An 18,583-nucleotide genomic window follows, 5' to 3' on the forward strand; every position below is an offset into this window, starting at 1 on the left:
TTTAGTAGCATGTAGTGTTAAGCCAAAGTTTATCGAGTCTCAAAGCCACGTCACTAGCCTCTTTCCCCCCACTGTGTGACAATGTATCCTTTTCAAGGAAGGACGCGACACTGATAAACAGCTCCATAGTCGGTAGTGACTATGGGCCCGACGGGACACCGTGTAGGCAGGATTGATTCGATATTCGAGGTGATCCTAGGCTGCTCACCAGCTGGAGAACATCTTCTGGTTGCTGCTGTGCATTTCCTGTCTGTTTCGCGGTCTGTTTGCGTTCCGCTGGAGGTGAATGAGACTTTTCAGAGTCAGAAGAAAGAAACATCGGGTTTGTGTACGAATGTCTCTGATTCAGCCTTTTTGCAATGCTCATCATCGATTTTGTTGGTTGTTTGCGTTTTGCTGGAGGTGAAACGGATCTTCCAGAGTCGGAGGAGAGAAACATAGGTTGCACACATCCAGGTCCCCGATTTTGCCGGCTTTGGCTTGGGGTGTCCAGACGCTGTGTAGGAGGCAGATCCTCTGCGACCTCGTCAATCACGGTAAGTCGGGAATCAAGCTTGGGTATAATTTTTGTCTTTTCTCCCTGTTGCTGGATGACAGACGCAGAGCGGTCCTGTGGTGCCGAGCGTTTCCTCGAGCTCCTGCGGAGGGATTGGTCTACCGGCGTAGATGTGAAAGACAGGCTAGGGTGCGCCTTTTCATCTCCACCATGATTACCATCCGCAGATTGTCCATCGTATGAGTAGAACCTTGGGTCATGATACAAGGCAGCCCAAGTAGTGTCTTGCTGGTGGGTGCGAGGCTCGAGGGACTTCTGCGGCTTTCTCTGCTCCCCATTGACACCTGTCTCAGATCCCGAGCTGGCTGGCGATGCGGCTAAGATCGGTTCTGCATAGGTCGAGCTGGATGAGTGATTCGCATACGCGACTTGAGCCTGTGTGCCAGCGCGATCGATATAACGCGCTTGTGATAATCCATCGCTTGTCATATGCGGTGGGTGCGCCGGAAGCATCCCACTGTGTGCATCGTGGGCTTCTTCGACGGCCACTTCCGATGGGGGCTCTGAGTTGAACTTTCCAATACGACTACTGTCCGATCCTTTCCTTTCTTTGAGATGCAATACTGCTTCTCTGACGCCATGACCATTGCTACCCCAAGCACCATCAAGCTTGGTCTTGCTGTCGACCGGGGAAACAAACATGTGCGTGTAAAAGACATCCGGAAGCTGTGGGCAGCCATTGATTATTTGTTTCAGAGATTTGAAGGCGTCCGGCGAGACCTTTTCTTTCAGGGGATCGTCAATCATCCCAGTCCGGTCGATATAAATGTGGAAACTACCAAGCTCAGTGTAGCTGAACTTGAGAGTATAGCATTCGAGAAGGCCGTTCATATTCCAATTCTTCGATTCGTTGAAGCAGATGAAGATTTTGCCCACTCGTTGAGACTTGAGAGCCTCGAAGATTTCATCCTAGGCCTTGTCAGTATTTGCAGTGCCAACATTTTTTTTAAGCTGGGCTTTGACAGACCAGATCAGCGAGGAAGGCATTTAGACGAGGGTTGTTGCTCTTTCTCATGTATACTAGTGACTCACTCTCCGGGGAGAGAATGGAGAGAGGATGGACCTTGTATGAAAGGGGCCGTCCGGATCTGAGAAGGGACTCGTGTGTGACCTGGGAATCCTCCAATTCGCGCATTGATAGCTTTCGAAAAGAGTCCTCGGAAAACGCATTTCTGGAAAGTCATAGAATTGTAAGCCAAAAAAAGACCTGCGCATGGTGGGAAGAGTGGGCACCTGCCTGCCATAGAAGATGAGACTGAGCTACAGGGACGCTGAGCAGTCAGTCATAGCATTTTGAAGCGATGCAAAATCGGCGGCAGCAGCACGTACAGTGGCCGTGACGAGCATCTTGGCCAGCTCAATGTCGAAATCAGGTGGTCGATTTGTTGCTGTAAACATCATGGGCCTACTTCAAGGTCAAGACCAAGGTGCAGAGCCGGGGAAGGGCAACTGGGTGCTGGGAAACCGCGAGTCCCATAGCACTGGGTCGAGAGGCCGTGACAGGGGGATGTTGGAGTGTTCTCGAAATCAAAAGGGCTAGGATTCACAAGCCTGCAAGAGAAAAGTCGAAGAATAACGACGGTCGAGGGAGGATCGAAGAGATGGAGGAGGGTTGGAGGGCTGAGGGGGTTGGAGCTGCCACACCCAGTTTAGTTGACATCTTCGCAGTCGACTTAGGAAAGAACGGCGACCGCCATAGCTCCTGCATCTGTGGACAACTCGAGGTGAAAGCATCTTGTACCCTCGAGGTCCGACTCGATCATGATACTTGCACGACAACATTTGAAGAGAGCAGAATTTGAGACGTGTTAGATATGTGTCAATTGATGGTGAGAGGGCAAGCCTTGCCCTGAATTTTACCATGGATAGATATATCTAGGCTATTGTGTGTAAGTGGGACTGGGTTGTTATGGCAGCAGAGGTAGACCACACAATCCATTATTCTTTGAGTGCTGGATTATTCTGATCTCGCAGCTGAAGAACGCACAGATTCCAGAGGTTGTTTGAAACATTAAGTGCGAAGGGAGAATCAGTGAGGGATCTTGTGGAGACTCGACTGCGACAGTGATAAGCCAGCTCCTTTCACATGGCCGTCTGCCTGCCTGCCACCCTGCCTGCCCATTGAGCTACCTAACTCAACTGAGTAGATAAAAAAGAAGGCTTCTGCTGTGCATAGTAGTTGACATTCAGATTCAGTATATTCAGCGCGGGAGAAGAGGGTTGTCAGGCAGGCGGACTCGGCCGAGAGCGGACAGACAGGATTCTGGTTGGACACGGGATTTCCCAAGGCAGCGGTACCGAACGTGCGAACCCGAGGACAAGCTGATGATCAGCTTTGTTGCCACTGCTTAGGCCGTAAGATTTTGCCTAGCCAAGCTAGCCCAGGCACAGGCACCTGCACCGGCTGTCGATGAGGCAAAACCGATGTCAGCGGCGGATGTGGGCTCTTTGACTTTGGCACTCTTGGAAATGAAGAAGGACGGTCTGTAGCCTATGCCCAGTGCCCACGGGGTCTGAATTTGGATCTGGGTCTGAGTCTAGGTCAGGGGCACGGCACGGGCACGGGCAGTTCGAGGCAGGGATTGCTGTTGGAAGAAATGCAAATGTTCCAAGGTTCGTTTGGTGCCATTACCCGATGTGCGCAGGCGGGTGTGGCGTCACTCTTCCGTGCGTCTTTGTCGATTCGATGAAAGGCTTTGACGGTCCTAAAACCCAAAACGCTGGGATGAGCGGCTGCGGGTGGGGGAGAGATCGGGAGACGGACTGCAGACCGTCAGGTTGGGTTTAGCGTTTAGCGGCTCGACGCTGGTGTCGGTCCACGGCCACGAGATCGAACCCCCTGGTCTTCCAGTCCACTTGGCTGCTTGGGAGGTTCCAACATTGGGGGACCCGTTTCGTTGGTAAGCAGCAGGCCAGTACGGTGCACGCCCGCACCCACTGCGACACTGCGCCAACTGCCCAGGTGCGCTGCATGCTGGCTGAGTGAGTGCTGGTGCTGGGTGCTTTTGGAGACAGGCAATGGACCAGGGCCTGCAGTGGGCTCGCTTCGTCACACTCCGTCACATCCCATCCTATCCCCGTTCCCCGTCCCCCCTCGAACCCCAACCAGCAGCCTGCAGCCTGAGCCTGAGTCTGCAGACTGCATACTGCACTCACTCACTGTGCTGCGTGCCTGGGTAGAGCCCAACACCCGCGGCAAAACAGACCCCCTCTTCCTCCTCCACCTGGGCACCCAGCTCCTCTCGAAAGGGGGAAGACGACCAACCGCAGGGGGATCTTGGAACAACAAACCCACGGGCACAATTCAAATCCAAATCTCAATCCAAATCCTCCTTCTATTCACGTCTCCCGAGTCCAACCACCACTGGACTGCACACAAGCCACAAGACACGACAAGACACGACGACCATCGCATTTGTCCTTTCAAGTTCCAGGTCCAGGTCCAGATCCAGATCCAAATCCAGATAGGGCCTGTCTCTTTATCCTCGACTCGGACCATTACTGTTAGTCGGGCCAGCCTGCAGCCTGCAGCAGTGCAGCGTAACCAAGCAGCCCAGCCAGTCTGCCAGTCCAGTCTAGCCTCCTAACGGGCAGGCCTCGGATGACCCCTGGTACACTCCAAATCCGCCCTAACTAAGGTTTGGCGTTGTTGACCGACGCCTCCTCCTTCGCCCGCCTTCGTTCTTCGCCTTCGCCGTCCCTCCTTTGCCTGCCCCGTGCGCCCTCCCCGAGCGGGTGCGTGTGTTCGTGTGCCTCGTGTGCCTCGTGCCTCGTCTTACTCAATCTTACTTCTGACAAAACTTCGACACATCGAGCCACGCCCACCATCTCTCATCCCCTCTTCCACATCCGCCTTCTGATCCTCACCTCACCTCACCTCGACACCGGACACAGACCGACCGAGAACATTTTCATCAACACGAGCAGGACATGTTGTGCAGCGCTTGAGCCTCGTTTGACTCGGACTTTCCGTCTCTCACTCCACCGACCCTGCCTGGTGTGGCACGCCCCCCCTGCCACCGCCAACGGGAAACGCGTTGCAGCCGACTGCACGAGGCTGTGAAAAGGACAGGAACGCGTCTCTCGGGTCAAGGCCAAGTTGTTGGCTGCCTGGTTCGCGGGTAAATATCGCAGGAAGTCCGTCCCGGGTACGAGTACCGACGCCGAACGTGCCTCCGTGTGCATCCTCGACATCGGCCACCCACCTCGACACGCCCTCATCGACCGCTGCATCACTATCCTACGGCACTCCAGTGTTGCGAATCATTTCGTCCCTCGACCGCCAAGATGACCCTCGTGCCTCCTGCAAAAGGCTCGCCGCCCGTCCAGAAGACTACCGAGATTCGAAGGCCCAGGGCCAACCAGAGGCTGACCGTTAGCTTCGACGACAGCGAGAGCGATACATCAGGACGTGCTGCAAAACTTCAATACGAGTTGGCTCAGTGCGTCGAGACCAAGACCGTTACCACCACGACAACCACCAAGAGATCATACCCCCCTCTTTTCATCCGACAGCCCAGGCCCCTCGAGACCCTCGATGTCAAGGAGTACCCCCTGGCCCAAGGCCCTACCCCGCCAGACCTGAGGAAGTTTACGCTTGATCTATCCGAGAACGATGACGAGTTTGCTTGGTCTTTTAGCGAACCATCCTTCACATCGGGAGACAATCAGGTCAGTCCAGCTTTGAGAAACGTGTTGTGGATGTTGTGTGGGCTGTCACTGTGCTAACTAGTCATTTGTCCAGTCCAAACCCCTCGAAATCGAGGACAGTGTCAAGTCAAACTCCGATCGTGGCACGCCTGCGCCTGAACCACAACCTCAAGTCTCCAAACCTTCTACCGAGTCGCATACTCGCAGATCCCGCCGACACGCCGCCACAAATCAGCACACATCAAACAGGTCCTCTCAGAGGTCATCCCGCAGCCATGCAAGCTCATCAGTCTCTGATAGGCTCCGAAGGGCCGTTTCCCATGGTGCCCGGGAGAGGACGACTCGGCAATCATCTTCATTGTATCTTGCCACCCCGGATAGGTCTGAAGTCACCGTCGCGAGCGAAGTGCCGCAGAGGTTGAGGCCCTTGCACGCCGACCCAACTGCTGGCCTTGGCCAAAGTCTGGCCGCTTACGAGGCGGCAAGTCCCGCTGGCAGTGAATCTCAAACAGTGTTCAGCAGCAATGTGGCTACTCCTCCCATCACTGATGCCGATGTCGAGCCCTTCGCTGAGTCCCTGGACGACATATCACAACCCCGGCCGTCCATCACGGTCGCAGATCCGGATGCCAGCTTGCCAAGTCCTAGATTGTCTCCCACCCTGGCCGCCGCACAGTTGCATACATCGGATCCTCAGGAGGATGAGCCTGAAGAAGATGACGAGGGCTCCAGCTTCTCGCGAAGCCTGACCAGGTCTACCCGGCGACGATGGCCCGAGGAAAGCCAGGAACAAGAGTCTCAGTCTACACTAGGCCTGGACGTGACTGATCTGGACATGATGGTCGATGGTTCACCCACTCAACGCGACCGACATGCTTTCGAACGCGCCGTCGGCCTCCTAGATACCCGGTCCATGCTCGAATCTTTCGACTCCATGCCCAACGACATGAAGACTTTCATGATGTACCAGTTCCTTCGCAGATGCCCGAGGAAAACGCTGCACATGGTCGCAGATGTTGTCAACCCTGCTCTCAAGTGCGATTTCCTGAAGCAGCTGCCTACCGAGCTTGGTCTGCACGTGCTCTCTTTCCTCGACCACCGGGATCTCTGCCGCGCGGCACAGGTTTCAAAGCACTGGCGAACCATGATCGACAGCAACGAGACTGGGTGGAAGGAGTTGTTTGACCGGGACGGGTTCCAGCTCTCGCCTGGTGAACTCAGGAAGGCCATCACCCAGGGCTGGGGCTGGCAGGATCCCGAGGGCGCTGAGGGCGCTGAGCTCGACCTCAGTCTGCAAAACCGCCTGACTTCGACAGAGGCTGAGTTGCGGTCGCCCAGGCCCGAAATGCCAAAGCTGCGTAGCTCGAAGCGGAAGCGGGGTGTGCACAATTACGCCAATCTCGAGCGCAGCAAGCGACGAGTCAGTCTGCAGGAGTCACTCAAGGAGGATGCACCGCTTTCCCCGCCCAAGTTCAAGGCCGAGGGCCCCATCTCGGCGGCAAATGAGGCGGTTTTATCCGTCCCCGATCCCCAGATTGGTCTGCCTAGCCTCCGAAGACTGCACCTTTTCAAATCACTATACCGTCGTCACTACATGATCCGCCAGAGCTGGACGAGCGGGAAGGTCAAGCCTGGACATGTTGCCTTCGCAGCACATCCCCGCCACGTCATCACTTGTCTGCAGTTTGACGATGACAAGATCATCACCGGTAGCGACGACACTCTCATCCACGTCTACGACACAAAAACTGGAAAGCTACGGAAGAAGCTCGAGGGCCATGAGGGCGGTGTGTGGGCCTTGCAGTATGAGGGAAACACGCTAGTATCCGGCAGCACCGATCGATCAGTTCGTGTTTGGGACATTGAGAAGGGCATGTGTTCGCAGGTCTTCTACGGGCACACCTCGACCGTGCGATGTCTGCAGATCCTCATGCCCACTGATACTGGCAAGGTCGGTATAGATGGCGAGCCTGTGATGATGCCACCGAACCCGCTCATCATCACTGGGTCCCGAGACAGCCAGCTTCGAGTATGGAGGCTGCCTGAGGCAGGGTCTCGTCGATACATACAGACAGGCCCTCCTGCCAATGATGCTGAGTGCCCGTATTTCGTCAGGATCTTGAGCGGCCACACGCACTCGGTCCGCTCCATTGCTGCCCACGGCGACGTCCTCGTCTCTGGTAGCTACGATGCTACCGTCCGTGTATGGCGCATCAGCACTGGGGAAGCCCTTCACGTCCTTCATGGCCACACCCAGAAGGTCTACAGTGTTGTCCTTGACCACAAGCGCAACCGCTGCATCTCAGGATCTATGGACTCCTTTGTCAAGATATGGGACCTCGATACAGGCGCCTGCCTGCACAGCCTCGAGGGCCACACCCTGTTGGTCGGGCTACTCGACCTGCGCGACGAGCTTCTCGTCTCGGCTGCCGCCGACAGCACACTGCGCATCTGGAACCCGGATTCAGGCAAGTGCAAGCACACGCTGAGTGCACATACCGGCGCCATCACGTGTTTCCAGCATGATGGGCGCAAGGTGATCTCGGGCAGCGAGAAGACGGTCAAGATGTGGGATGTCCAGACGGGCGACCACATCCAGGACCTCCTCACCGACCTGGGAGGCGTGTGGCAGGTCAAGTTTGACGAGCGGCGGTGTGTTGCTGCTGTGCAGAGGGACAACCTGACCTATGTTGAGGTATGTTTATTCAAGAACACTCTCACGAACTTAAACAAATCTGGCCATTATACTGACTTTTGATCGTGCACAGATTCTTGACTTCGGTGCCGTCCGCGACGGCAAGCCGCCAGAGGAGTTGGGCAAGCGCATCTTGCTCAACGGCCCAGAGGTGCAGCGCTTGATCGAGGAGGAGGTCTGATCCCTCCCACTCTTTGTCATAACACCTTGCTGTAGAGACATAAACAGAGACGGGGATACACCTCCCCAACCCGAGGCATCAGCGGTTGTCTAATTTGACGCAATGCATAATGGCCTGGAATTTTCATTGTTCACGGAGCGAAGGAATGCATGCTGGGCCTTTTACTATTTACTATTTGTTCATGAACACAAACGACACGGAAAACTGGCCGGGGTTCACTGACCAAACACACAAAAAGTTCTTTTTTTTTATACTTGCTGTCCATAGGCTTGGGGTTCCCGGAGAAATAAGGTACATATGTATGCGTTCTGGTCTCTCACTCTCTGTTCCTTTTTGTTCTTATTGTTGCTGTTGTCTGCATGTCATTGAGGGAGAAGGGAGGTCAATGTCTTGTTCATGCATACCCCAAGAACGAACGGACGGACGGTTCTCGTGGCTTTATTGATCTCTTCACTCTTCCCACTATTCACCTTCCGGGAGTCTAGGCCTTTCGTCGATTCAAGATCGGTCAAGATTGTTGGTGTCTTGTTCTTTCCTCGAGGGACGGACAATTTCATTACGGGCGTTTCTGGTCTGGGCTGGGCTGGTCAGGTTGCATGCTCTGCCACTTTACTTGGTTCTTTTTCTTTCCCCAGGGTCAGAAATCATCCATTAGTTTTGCTGCTGCTGCTGCTGCTGCTTATTATTGTTGATCGGCCCGGTCCGTGGTCGGTATGGTCGGCCTCCTCCTTTTTGTGTTTGGTAACGTCTAGAAAGATAATTGATGCATCATGATCACTCATACGTACGAATGTGCTCCAAATAGGCTTGACCGTGTGACTCGCAACGTGAGGTGTTTACATATTATGTGAGAAGGCATCGTGGACCGCGGTCTTGATATTCGTCCTGTCGTGGTGGGGAGGTGAAGCCGCTGTGCCTAGATAGGGCAGATCAGGAACGCCCTTGAGGGTCCCGCAGGCAAATTCCTCCACATCGACGGCTGACTTGTGGATGGACCAGGATTGTGAGTGGCAAGGGTAAGCAAGCAGGAGATGGGTGCTGGCTTCGCGCCACATTAGGAGTATCACGAGTCTGGTCTGCTAGATTCTACCCGGTTATGTCTGTAGCACAGGAAAGCAAGCCTACGGATTTACATTGCTGGCTCTTCCTTCGGCTCACTTAGCACTGCCTCACGTAGCAAAAGTGGGGGTTTGTGTAATAAGGATGTTGTATTGCTACCCACGAGCAACCGAACTGCGTGTGTTAATGCCGGCCCCTCGTATTCAATTTCATAAACTGGATATCATCATCGTTCGCTCTCAAGCATTGACAAGTAGGTACGTAGGTTCTTGGTGTTGCTGCTTGGGACACCTGAATATCTCTTTGGCAGACGTGTACGTGCCGTCACAACCTCTGCCCGTCCTGCTGTCCCCACGCTCTTCAGATCTTCCCAAGACATATAACACCTCGTATTCCCCGAGTACTCTTACATGACAACACAGGGAATTGGGATGCAGCAGCACTCGTAGCCGTCGCACTCGATGCACTTGGTCTTGCCGCTGCCGCCAGTGGCCTCGGCGGGCTTGATGATGCTCTCGATGGTCGAGATGGAGGCGGCGCCGGGTCCGTTAGGCATCTTGTTTTGCGGTGATGGTAAGGTGGTGATTGAGGTTATTCTTGGATGGTGATGTTTGTCAACTGTCGGAATTAAGGGGTCAGTCACTAATAGGCGAAAAGGGGTATGATGTCAGTGGCCGTGCGACCCTGAGACCAATGTGTGTGGGGAAAGTGGATTCAGAGCGAGCGCGGACGATGACTTACACGGCTGGAAGATGGTGTCAGATTATCACTGGCAATAGGTCTTCTCTTGGTGTTGTCGGTCGAAGAATGTTCTGTGCTTGGCAAGATTGGCGGTCGGTGTTCCTGTTTAAATAGCAAGGCGGCAGTCAAGTCAAGTCAGTCAGTCAGTCTGGAGAGTGTCTGGCCCTGCTGCTTCCAAGGTTAGGGATCGCCGTACCTGGTACCTGTTTCGTCATGGGTGCCATCGGATCAATTGTGGGGGTGTCACCCTGCCTCATCTGTCAGTACAGCTTCTTGGCGGCGGCAGTGCCACGGCTGAGCCTTTGGCCAACTTCCTACGCCCACCCAATTGAAAACTGCGGTGTTTCCTCATCGAAGAAGACACGAATGACAGGGGATCACGGAGTATCCTAGAACAGTCACAGCAAATTTCTAGGCTCTGGCGTGGTGAGAGCTCCTTTTTGCGCTTTGCTGCGCTCTTCACTCCAGCAATATACTGTGTAGACCAGAGCATCACGAGCGGTACCAGGTGGTACTGTGCACACCGTATGGCCAAGGACAAGATTCTGACTGCATTGGCTTGATATCTCAATATTCAACTGGTCGCCAACATTACCTTTGTAGACGATATTGTGATCTAGACCGACTTTGACACACTTGGTGCCGGGGCGTTACAGCGATCAGACTTCCCATCGTCGCTAAGAGTCCACCCTTTTTCACAGTAATTCTCGAACGCAATCCAGCCATTGTCACCACACCGCCACATTGATGATATCGCCAGCTTCTTGAACCCCATGTCATCTTCGGCCTTGTGCGCTGAGTTCGGCTGGTTACGCATGATGAAATTCATCCACTTTGTGTAATAGTCTGAGTCCACGTCGATCAGGCGTTGTCCACCCATGGTGCGGCCAGACTCGCATGCTTTGTGTCTGGAGCGCATTCGTCAATTATCATACTCGATCCTCTGAGCATTTTCTTTCTGGTTGTAAAGGCCGAACTTACCCTGGAGGCCCGGACGCAGTGACTGTTTTAGTAGAGACTGAGGTCGTCGTTGCCGTGGTCGTCGCCATCGTTGTTGCCATCATTGTTGCCGTTTCCGTGGCCATGGTTGTGGATATGATCCTCCTGGTGGTTGTTGCCATATAAGTTATACTTAAGGTGCGGAACTCAGTCGTGGTCAAGGTGTCCGTCTCCATCTCATCGCCATCTGGGTCGGCTGAAGCAGATTCCAAGACAGTGACAGATGTCCAAACAGTGCTGGGAACGGTTGTTGGCTCTGGCGATACTGTCACTGTCTTCACGCCAGAGGAGGAGGCAGGGCAAGTTTGAGTTCCTAAAATGTTTGTCATCAAAAGTAACTCCAAAAGTTTCAGTGGCCTGTGGGCGTCATACCATACAGGATAGATAACACAGCTGTACAAATGGCAAAAAGCCCCAGTAGAAAGGAGAGTACTATGGTTTTGATCCATAACCTGGTCTTTTCGCTGCGCAAGTTGTCAATGAAGGTGTTCATGAAGAGTTGCTCCGGCGCCGCATCCATTTCGTAACCGGCCATGTTTTGAAAATGAGTTGATTGAAATGTTTCTGATGCAGATGGACAGGCGGCCTTATCCATTCTCACTGCCCGTAGCACTGGTAACGGAACACCACTTCGTCTTGGATAGAAAATTGCCGAGGCTTCGTATTCTTTGGCGATGCTAGAGGGATCAGCGGCCAACGAAGGACGGTATTCGTGGTGGATGTAATTTGCTGCCGAGACCGAGGGTGCAAGTCCTTGGTGGAGGGTGGGCTTTTGCTTTGATAGAGCAATATTTCTGTCGAGCCCCGTTCACGGTGGTATCGTGTTCAAGATGCTGTGTTGTTGGCGTCGGGGGAAAGTTTGATTTGAAGGGGACAAATTTATATAAGAGCCGGACCAAGACGACGATGGCTGAATCACGAAACATTCCAAGTCACAGGCAACAGAAAACAGACACAGTGGACTAGCTTCTTGTCATCTGGCACGGCATGCAATGTTGGATACGTCAACGCTGGGTCCGTCGTTCATGCTGCTGTATTAAAAGTATTGCTGCAAATGCTGGAAGAACCGAGCTACCGCTTCTGACATGAGTGAGTACAGTTATAAATGGCTTTGGAAAAGCTCAAAGACACCTCTCAAGATTTGATTTGACCCTACTGTCTCGCGACTCCTGCACCTTTCGTCCTCTTTAGTACTCCAGGGCTCTTACCACACTGCCAAGTACCTCATCCTGAAATTGATCACGGCCATCAAGAGAGTGAAAATTCCTGTATATCAGGTCGCAATTAAGGCATGCAAACCATTTGCACTTGACTCAAAAGTTAACGCTCTTCTCGTAGAGAAGCATTGATATTTGCAGTCGGATATGCTTCTCAAGATATTCGGAATCCATATGTAACAAGTTCTCACTTGTCTGGATATGTGATAAGATAGTAAGCAGTCTTATTTGGCATGGCTCGATAGCAGGAATTCTCAAAGGCATGCACCTAATATGATTGTCTAGCCAAATGGTGGAAAGCCCAACCGTGATTCGTTGAGCTCATCAATGAGTCTGTACACACCCGGCTCTGCCCAAACTCAGCTGAGACTTCATACAACTTTCAGACTTGTCACAAATCCGATACATTGAAGGTAAATTTACGGCCAAAAAAAATTCGTCTTTGTACATCACTATAATTTCTGATCTTGAAACTTTCTGCGGACCAGCGCACCTACCTTCGAGATGTCAGACGTGCACTGAGTCACTTCTCGCACATAAAAGTCTTAAGCGTCTTGTCGTTTCATCTTCTGAATCTCCTCTTTCAGCTTTTCCAGAAAGTTGGCTCCGTCCCATTCAGGGTCTCTCAATATTTGATTCTTCCCTCCACAGTCCTCTATGAACTCGTGCTCGTGCAGCTCGCCGAGATCCGCGTTGCACCAGCTTGACCTCCATGCGCTGATTGGTATGCGGCCCCATGCCACGCCGCGGTCGGTCAACTCGCCCATCATTTTATAGATGGCGCCTTCCATGTTGATCCAATTATCTGGCAGCGTGATTCCGCTCTCCGCTGCCAGCTCCGTAATGTCCTGGGCGGTCTCGGGGGAATGAAGCATAGTGTATACATCGCGGTGTGCTAGAATGATGGTGCCGGTTTCAATGCTCTGACGGTCGGCAAAGTACTGAAATTCAGCCTCGTCGGGGTTGGCAGTAGTCTTTTTGAACAAGCGAAGCAAGTCACCTCCCTCGATAGTACCCTCCCCTTGATCCGAAAACCACTGAACAAACTCCGGTTTGACCCATTCGAGACCACCCTCGTCACGATCTTCGAACCTTCCGAAGTACGCTGCAGTCTCCTCTTCACATAGGTGGGTAAGAAGAAAGATCTTCACAAAAGAGTCTTCTGGCTCGTCTTGTGGTGCCATATTAGCTTCGAGGGTACAGGACCAAGAATTGTCAAGTATTCCAGCCTTAATATCACAAAGAGTCAGCTGAGATCTGAACAGATAGTCCGCGATTGTGCATGATAGAATGATGTTGAAAAAGAAGGGTGTGGGTAAAAGCATGCCCGAACGAACAAGCCTTTGAAATAAAGTGATGCCGTCAGCAGAACCGCGGTTTCTGTGTTTTAAAATCAATACATCAGAAGTCAGGAAGTCGAATGGAGAGAAGGGGAGACGGGGTTTAGCAAAGGGAAGTGATGATTTTCGGATTTTTCCCACAGGGTTCTGACGTATTTGCCCAGAATGACCCAAATGGAGCCAAGCAAAATGTTGATTAATCGACCTGTTCCCTCGCCAGCGTCAAGGATCACCAACCATCATTCAATGAAAAGGCTTGCTGACCGAAGATGCCTAAAATTGCGGGTCTGGCACATCAGAAAGCAACGATGCCTTGGCCAGATAGAGCTGCAAAGCACTCTGTGAACGCAAGCGAATCAGGCCCTATCATATTCTGGTTGAATCACTTAATGAACTGGCAAAGAATCCCTATCAACTTGTGTGCAGCGAGGCAGCAAGCGCTTTGTGTTTGAAACGTCTATATGAATGTTTGGCTCACCACAACACACCCTGAAACCCAAGAATGGAATCTCAGGCATCTTCTGCTGTCCGGATCTGAGAATTCCCAAATAACTTTTCATCAAATTCCTACAGGTATTTTCCGAAATGCAGTCGAATGACATCGAAGAAGTTCATATCCCCATAACCATTAGACCTTAGCGTCTGTGCCTCGTTCATCGCCCGATCTTGCTCCATGTGATGAAATGCATATTCGTATGCATCCGGGGTCTCGAAATGCGTCGGATGAGGTGTCCTTACGCCCGAGAGGTCTGGCAGAACCCTGTCCAACAGCAGCCACCATTTTGATAGACCGACGTCCCAGTGCTCAAAGTCACCACTGAAAGAAACATACGCTTCCATTATGAGATCTAGGTGTAGTTTCAGCTCTGATTCCTCGATCTGAATCTCATTTGCATCTCTGCCTCTTTTGCAAGTGACCAGAACAGCATTGGGGGATAATCTCCAGGGTCTGTCTTCAAATTCGCCCGCAGGCTCAAACTCATCCTCGAGCTCAAATTGCTCCACGAGGTCAAAGTCCTCCCCAAGTTCATGGTCTTCCACAAGCTCACAGCATGTGTGTGTCATGCCAAGCCGGTTGAATATTTCTAAACGAACGGCATCTTTCACGTACCTTGTCTCGTTTTCTTTGGGGAGTCGACACAATCTGAACCATGACAGCAGTCTCTTGTCTAGCACAGCTCTAGGCACGATTGACCGATATCGCCGCGACCAGTCCAACTTCATCCTTGCAGGCTGCAGGAATGTTCTCGATGGAAGACATCCGGAATCACTACAGAAGCATCGACAGGTGTCGCTCTGCTCAAAAGAACACTGCCAAAGCAGCGTCCCAAAGGTCTTGGTGCTTAGTTAGATCTAGGAAATGATCCCAATCATTGTGATAATGATTAAAGTGCCAGGAGTCTAAGCCCACAAATCGAGACAAGTAGAATAAAATGTTTGGCCAAATATAATGGCCGGACATTTGTGCTGAAGCTCCGATTTTGAGGAACCAACGGCAAACATCCGCAAATCTTGTGAACCAAAGATTGCTATCGCCCCATATATAGCTGGTAAAGACCAGGAACACGACAAGAGGCGCATCACCCACGTGGTGAAGAGGTAACATTGTGGATCGGTGCGCCTGGTGGCAATTAAGCTCCACAAAGTCAAGATCATAAAAGTCTTGCAGGAGCTCACTTGCCGAACGACTCGATTTGCGATCCGTGCGGCCAGCTTCGTGACAGTAATTCGAGACGGTCTCGTCCATGCACATGAACGCAAGGAGGGAGTCTTCCCCCATTGGCTTATAGCCTTGGGGTACGCTGCAGCCTTGATTTAGCAGTGCTGTCCAGATATCAAAGTGCTTCCAACCTGCCATACAGCTCGACTCTGAAGACAGCCCCTCTGTGTCATGCGCATCCAGGTAGGCTATGGCGAGACGGCGAAGCGATAGTCGTGATGCTTGGAAGAGGCCCAAAATCCGCTTCTGGCATTCGTCCGATGCCCTTAGCAGGATATCGAATACTCTCGGGTAGTCCAAAGGCTCGCGCAGCCTATTCCATAGCTTGTCCAAGGAAAGTGGCTTGTCCATGTAAATTGCGAACTCGATGTCGTCGCTCGTGGGTGAAAGTCTTGTGAGGAGTACCTCAAGTCCTGCTTGCCAGTCCATGGCAAGCTGGAAAACAGAAAGATCAAGGCCTGAAAGTATCAATTTTGCCGTGTATTTGCAAGGATCGAAGCTTTGATTCTGCAAGAGGTGCTTTAGCTCTGTGATATCACGGCGGGCTACGGCTCCCTCAAGGGTGCCTAGGTCTGCAACTTCAGGTATCAATCAGGAGGATCAATATATCTTGAGGAAAGTGTTCTTTGGCTAGCTTACTTGAAGCCAAGTCGGTGTAATGGCAGTATACCGAAACGGCTTTCTGACGTTGGTTTGCTCTTGTACAGCCTGATGGCGCGACTATGAAGGGAGAACGAGGGCCGACAGAACAATTCTCCTCTAAATCAAAACTTTCGAAGTAGCTTTGAAGTGGAAAAGAGTCCTCGGTTTCTTGAGCCAGTACCACAGCCCAGCCCTGTGCAGTGGCCTGCGTGAATCGGTATGTGTTCGAGTTCTCAATGAGAACTATCTCGGGAATGTAACCATCCATTGGCTGAGCTTCCGGGTCAAAAGACTCGCCTGGCAAGCTCCTCCGGACTAGTATTCCCATACCAGACGCGTCAAGTCCCACTGTCCGCAGGAAGCACAGTATCTGGGTGAGCTCAGGCGAAAGATCGTGGAGGCGGTGCTGGAGGCGGAACATCAAATAAGCCACTTCCTGGAGAGAGATTAGTACCCGGTCAAACACCAGACTCGCGTATTACACGCACCAGAAGTAACGTGTTGCCCACTTCATCTTTGTCACGGCACGAGCCTGCACCTGATGCGGCAATATTTTGCAACTTTTTCGGCAGATCCCGCAACACTGATCGGAACGCATCAATATCATTCTGCTGCCACAGTGTATATGCGCTTTTGTTCAAGAAGGCGCTTATCATGTCAAATTCGGCGAAGATGGGAGAGTTTAGCCGCTTGACGGTCGGAAAGTACCTCAAGCTTTGAGCAACAGTGTACCCGCTTCTTTGCGACGAAGTAGTCAATGATAATTCGATAGCGGGTCCCAGAAACCTAGGTAGTCCAATATGGATTGATAGAGCTCGTAGCTGTTGGGTTGTCGGGGCAAGCGGGCATGAGGCGGCATGGACCACAACACGGTATCGCAAACGAAGATTCTTCGACACTCGCCATGTACGCCCAGATCTGTTTGGACAGCAACACGCAGGAGGGAATCTATTTGATTCGGTATGTGCCTGGTAACTCATTTGATGGCTCACAACACTAGTATTTTCTTTGACCCAACTGGTTTCTCGAGACCCAATGTCATCTTGACTATTGCGTAGAAGGCCATCATGAACCGGTCCTAATAGGCTCTGTTGGAGCTGCTGCTCATTCATCAATGCGAGGTCATTTCCAAGACGGGTGGAGGATATGAAAGTACGCATGAGGCGGAACTCTTCCGAAACATGATCGTTAATCTTGTTCGCCATATGGACATAACTACGGCTTGCCCGCAGATTAAGCTGGTTGAAGCTGGCATTCACTGATGTTGTAAGGTCGCCTATTGCCGCTTGTGTCACAGCCCCTTCTTCCCTAAGTGTGGTGGAAAGACGATGTTCGCAGTCCGTCCGTTCATCGCAAAGTTTACGAAACGCCTCTTGTATGCACGAGGAAATCTTTGCTTCGCCATCGATAATTCGGGCCTGAACCTGGAGTTGACTCTCGAGAAGTGTTCGAAGGAGCTCTTCCCACACCCGATGACTGAGGCTTTCGAGACGTTGAATTTTCCATTGGACGTCATCAAACTGACTTAGGGACTTGCATGCTATCTTGAAATCTTTCCACTTAGGCCTATTTGACATTGTCGGAGGATTCAAGAGATGACTTAGCCTTGATTCCAAATCGCCAGCGGTGGCTACCCAGTCCTCAACTGCCAATTTGAGGCTGACGAGCCTGTCAGGGCTGATTGATGAAGTGATCAGGTCTCTTTCCATTTCAGTACTGAAATCTCGGAGGCGATTTATGGATTTCTTGATGTCGTGCAGTTGATCTCTCATACGCTTCGGCACGTTCTCCAGTGCCTGGGAGATTTGTACGAGCTTTGAGACTGTTTTCAACGCAATCTCGGCAAACTGAAAGGACGCTGTGATAATGCCAAGAATACTTGCGGGATCCATGTTGCAAAGGAAGTGACAAATGAGTGCTCGGCCGATAGATCAGTTTTATCGGGTGATGTGCCTATTCCGAGGACGAGAATTGAAAGTGTGCAGTTTTGACTTTAAATATGAAGGATTTAACGACTGAACGAGCAGCCACAATCTATTCGGGCGACGGTGGCGATTTGCAGCAGTATTTTCCTGAAGCCTGCTCGTTACCGATGTGGTACTGCTGACGCTTGACGAAACGCACATCAGCATCGCCCTGCTACGCTTGCTTGGGTGCAAATTATTGGCTCCCAGGCAATTCAATTGGCCAGTGCATTCTAGATCGGCATTCACTACTTTGTACGACCTGCTACGTGGTCGAGGCACATTCGAGGGGGCATTGTCAACTGCAAAGGCGGCAGGGGGGAAGTGTAAGATGGTAACGTGATGGCTTTCGTGACGGAATCAGACCATGACTATCATACAGGATTATCTTTCTACTCTTGGACATTCCTGTGGTTGAGTAGGGGTATAATTATATCAATGACCGAGTGACTGGCTAAACACCTGAATAAATACTTTCACACTTGAATACACCTCTATATTATATAGTGCTCTGGGTTGAAATGAAGCTAAGACTCTAGTAATATTGAAACAAGGCGAGGTTCTTCGGGCCATTTGAGTGAAGCAGATGGTCAGGACGGGAATGAAGTAGGCCAAGGGCGAGAGGACGGATACCACCCAATGTTCCGGAGCTTTATTGGTATGTATAAACCTGCCGATCGTTTTCCTGAGTACGCTATCCAAAGCAAAGAAAATACTTGTCATAGACGAATTACCTAAATTCCAAGTCTTTTCGTCTCTTCAGAGAAGACTCTGAAAGGTTCCCGTTGCGAATGGACTTGTCAACAATTTCAGAGCACC

General features: G+C 51.7%; 6 protein-coding genes across 6 annotated transcripts; 1 reads left to right on the plus strand and 5 right to left on the minus strand.

Annotated features, from left to right (window-relative positions):
- Positions 1 to 204: 204 nt before the first annotated feature.
- Positions 205 to 1,954, minus strand: J7T55_014861 (uncharacterized protein; the record flags this gene model as incomplete). The annotated part of the gene is made up of 3 exons (XM_053131845.1): positions 205 to 276; positions 524 to 1,465; positions 1,886 to 1,954. 3 exons carry the CDS (start codon positions 1,952 to 1,954, stop codon positions 205 to 207), a joined length of 1,083 nt encoding a protein of 360 aa, XP_052990221.1.
- A 2,889-nt stretch (positions 1,955 to 4,843) lies between these two features.
- J7T55_014862 (F-box and WD-40 domain-containing protein CDC4) lies at positions 4,844 to 8,082 on the plus strand (the record flags this gene model as incomplete). The annotated part of the gene is made up of 3 exons (XM_053131846.1): positions 4,844 to 5,227; positions 5,301 to 7,901; positions 7,975 to 8,082. 3 exons carry the CDS (start codon positions 4,844 to 4,846, stop codon positions 8,080 to 8,082), a joined length of 3,093 nt encoding a protein of 1,030 aa, XP_052990222.1.
- Positions 8,083 to 8,918: 836 nt separating this feature from the next.
- On the minus strand, positions 8,919 to 9,697 carry J7T55_014863 (uncharacterized protein; the record flags this gene model as incomplete). Its single annotated transcript, XM_053131847.1, has 2 exons — positions 8,919 to 9,120; positions 9,552 to 9,697. 2 exons carry the CDS (start codon positions 9,695 to 9,697, stop codon positions 8,919 to 8,921), a joined length of 348 nt encoding a protein of 115 aa, XP_052990223.1.
- An 801-nt stretch (positions 9,698 to 10,498) lies between these two features.
- J7T55_014864 (uncharacterized protein) lies at positions 10,499 to 11,416 on the minus strand (the record flags this gene model as incomplete). Its single annotated transcript, XM_053131848.1, has 4 exons — positions 10,499 to 10,790; positions 10,864 to 11,118; positions 11,254 to 11,274; positions 11,334 to 11,416. 4 exons carry the CDS (start codon positions 11,414 to 11,416, stop codon positions 10,499 to 10,501), a joined length of 651 nt encoding a protein of 216 aa, XP_052990224.1.
- A 1,227-nt stretch (positions 11,417 to 12,643) lies between these two features.
- J7T55_014865 (uncharacterized protein) lies at positions 12,644 to 13,282 on the minus strand (the record flags this gene model as incomplete). The annotated part of the gene is made up of 1 exon (XM_053131849.1): positions 12,644 to 13,282. One exon carries the CDS (start codon positions 13,280 to 13,282, stop codon positions 12,644 to 12,646), a length of 639 nt encoding a protein of 212 aa, XP_052990225.1.
- Positions 13,283 to 14,005: 723 nt separating this feature from the next.
- J7T55_014866 (uncharacterized protein) lies at positions 14,006 to 17,692 on the minus strand (the record flags this gene model as incomplete). Its single annotated transcript, XM_053131850.1, has 6 exons — positions 14,006 to 14,482; positions 14,550 to 14,582; positions 15,027 to 15,730; positions 15,798 to 16,236; positions 16,289 to 16,489; positions 16,874 to 17,692. 6 exons carry the CDS (start codon positions 17,690 to 17,692, stop codon positions 14,006 to 14,008), a joined length of 2,673 nt encoding a protein of 890 aa, XP_052990226.1.
- Between the last annotated feature and the right edge of the window lie 891 nt (positions 17,693 to 18,583).

This window comes from Diaporthe amygdali (genome assembly GCF_026229845.1).
Source record: "Diaporthe amygdali strain CAA958 chromosome Unknown NODE_28_length_639089_cov_64_968398, whole genome shotgun sequence".
NCBI lineage: Eukaryota > Fungi > Ascomycota > Sordariomycetes > Diaporthales > Diaporthaceae > Diaporthe > Diaporthe amygdali.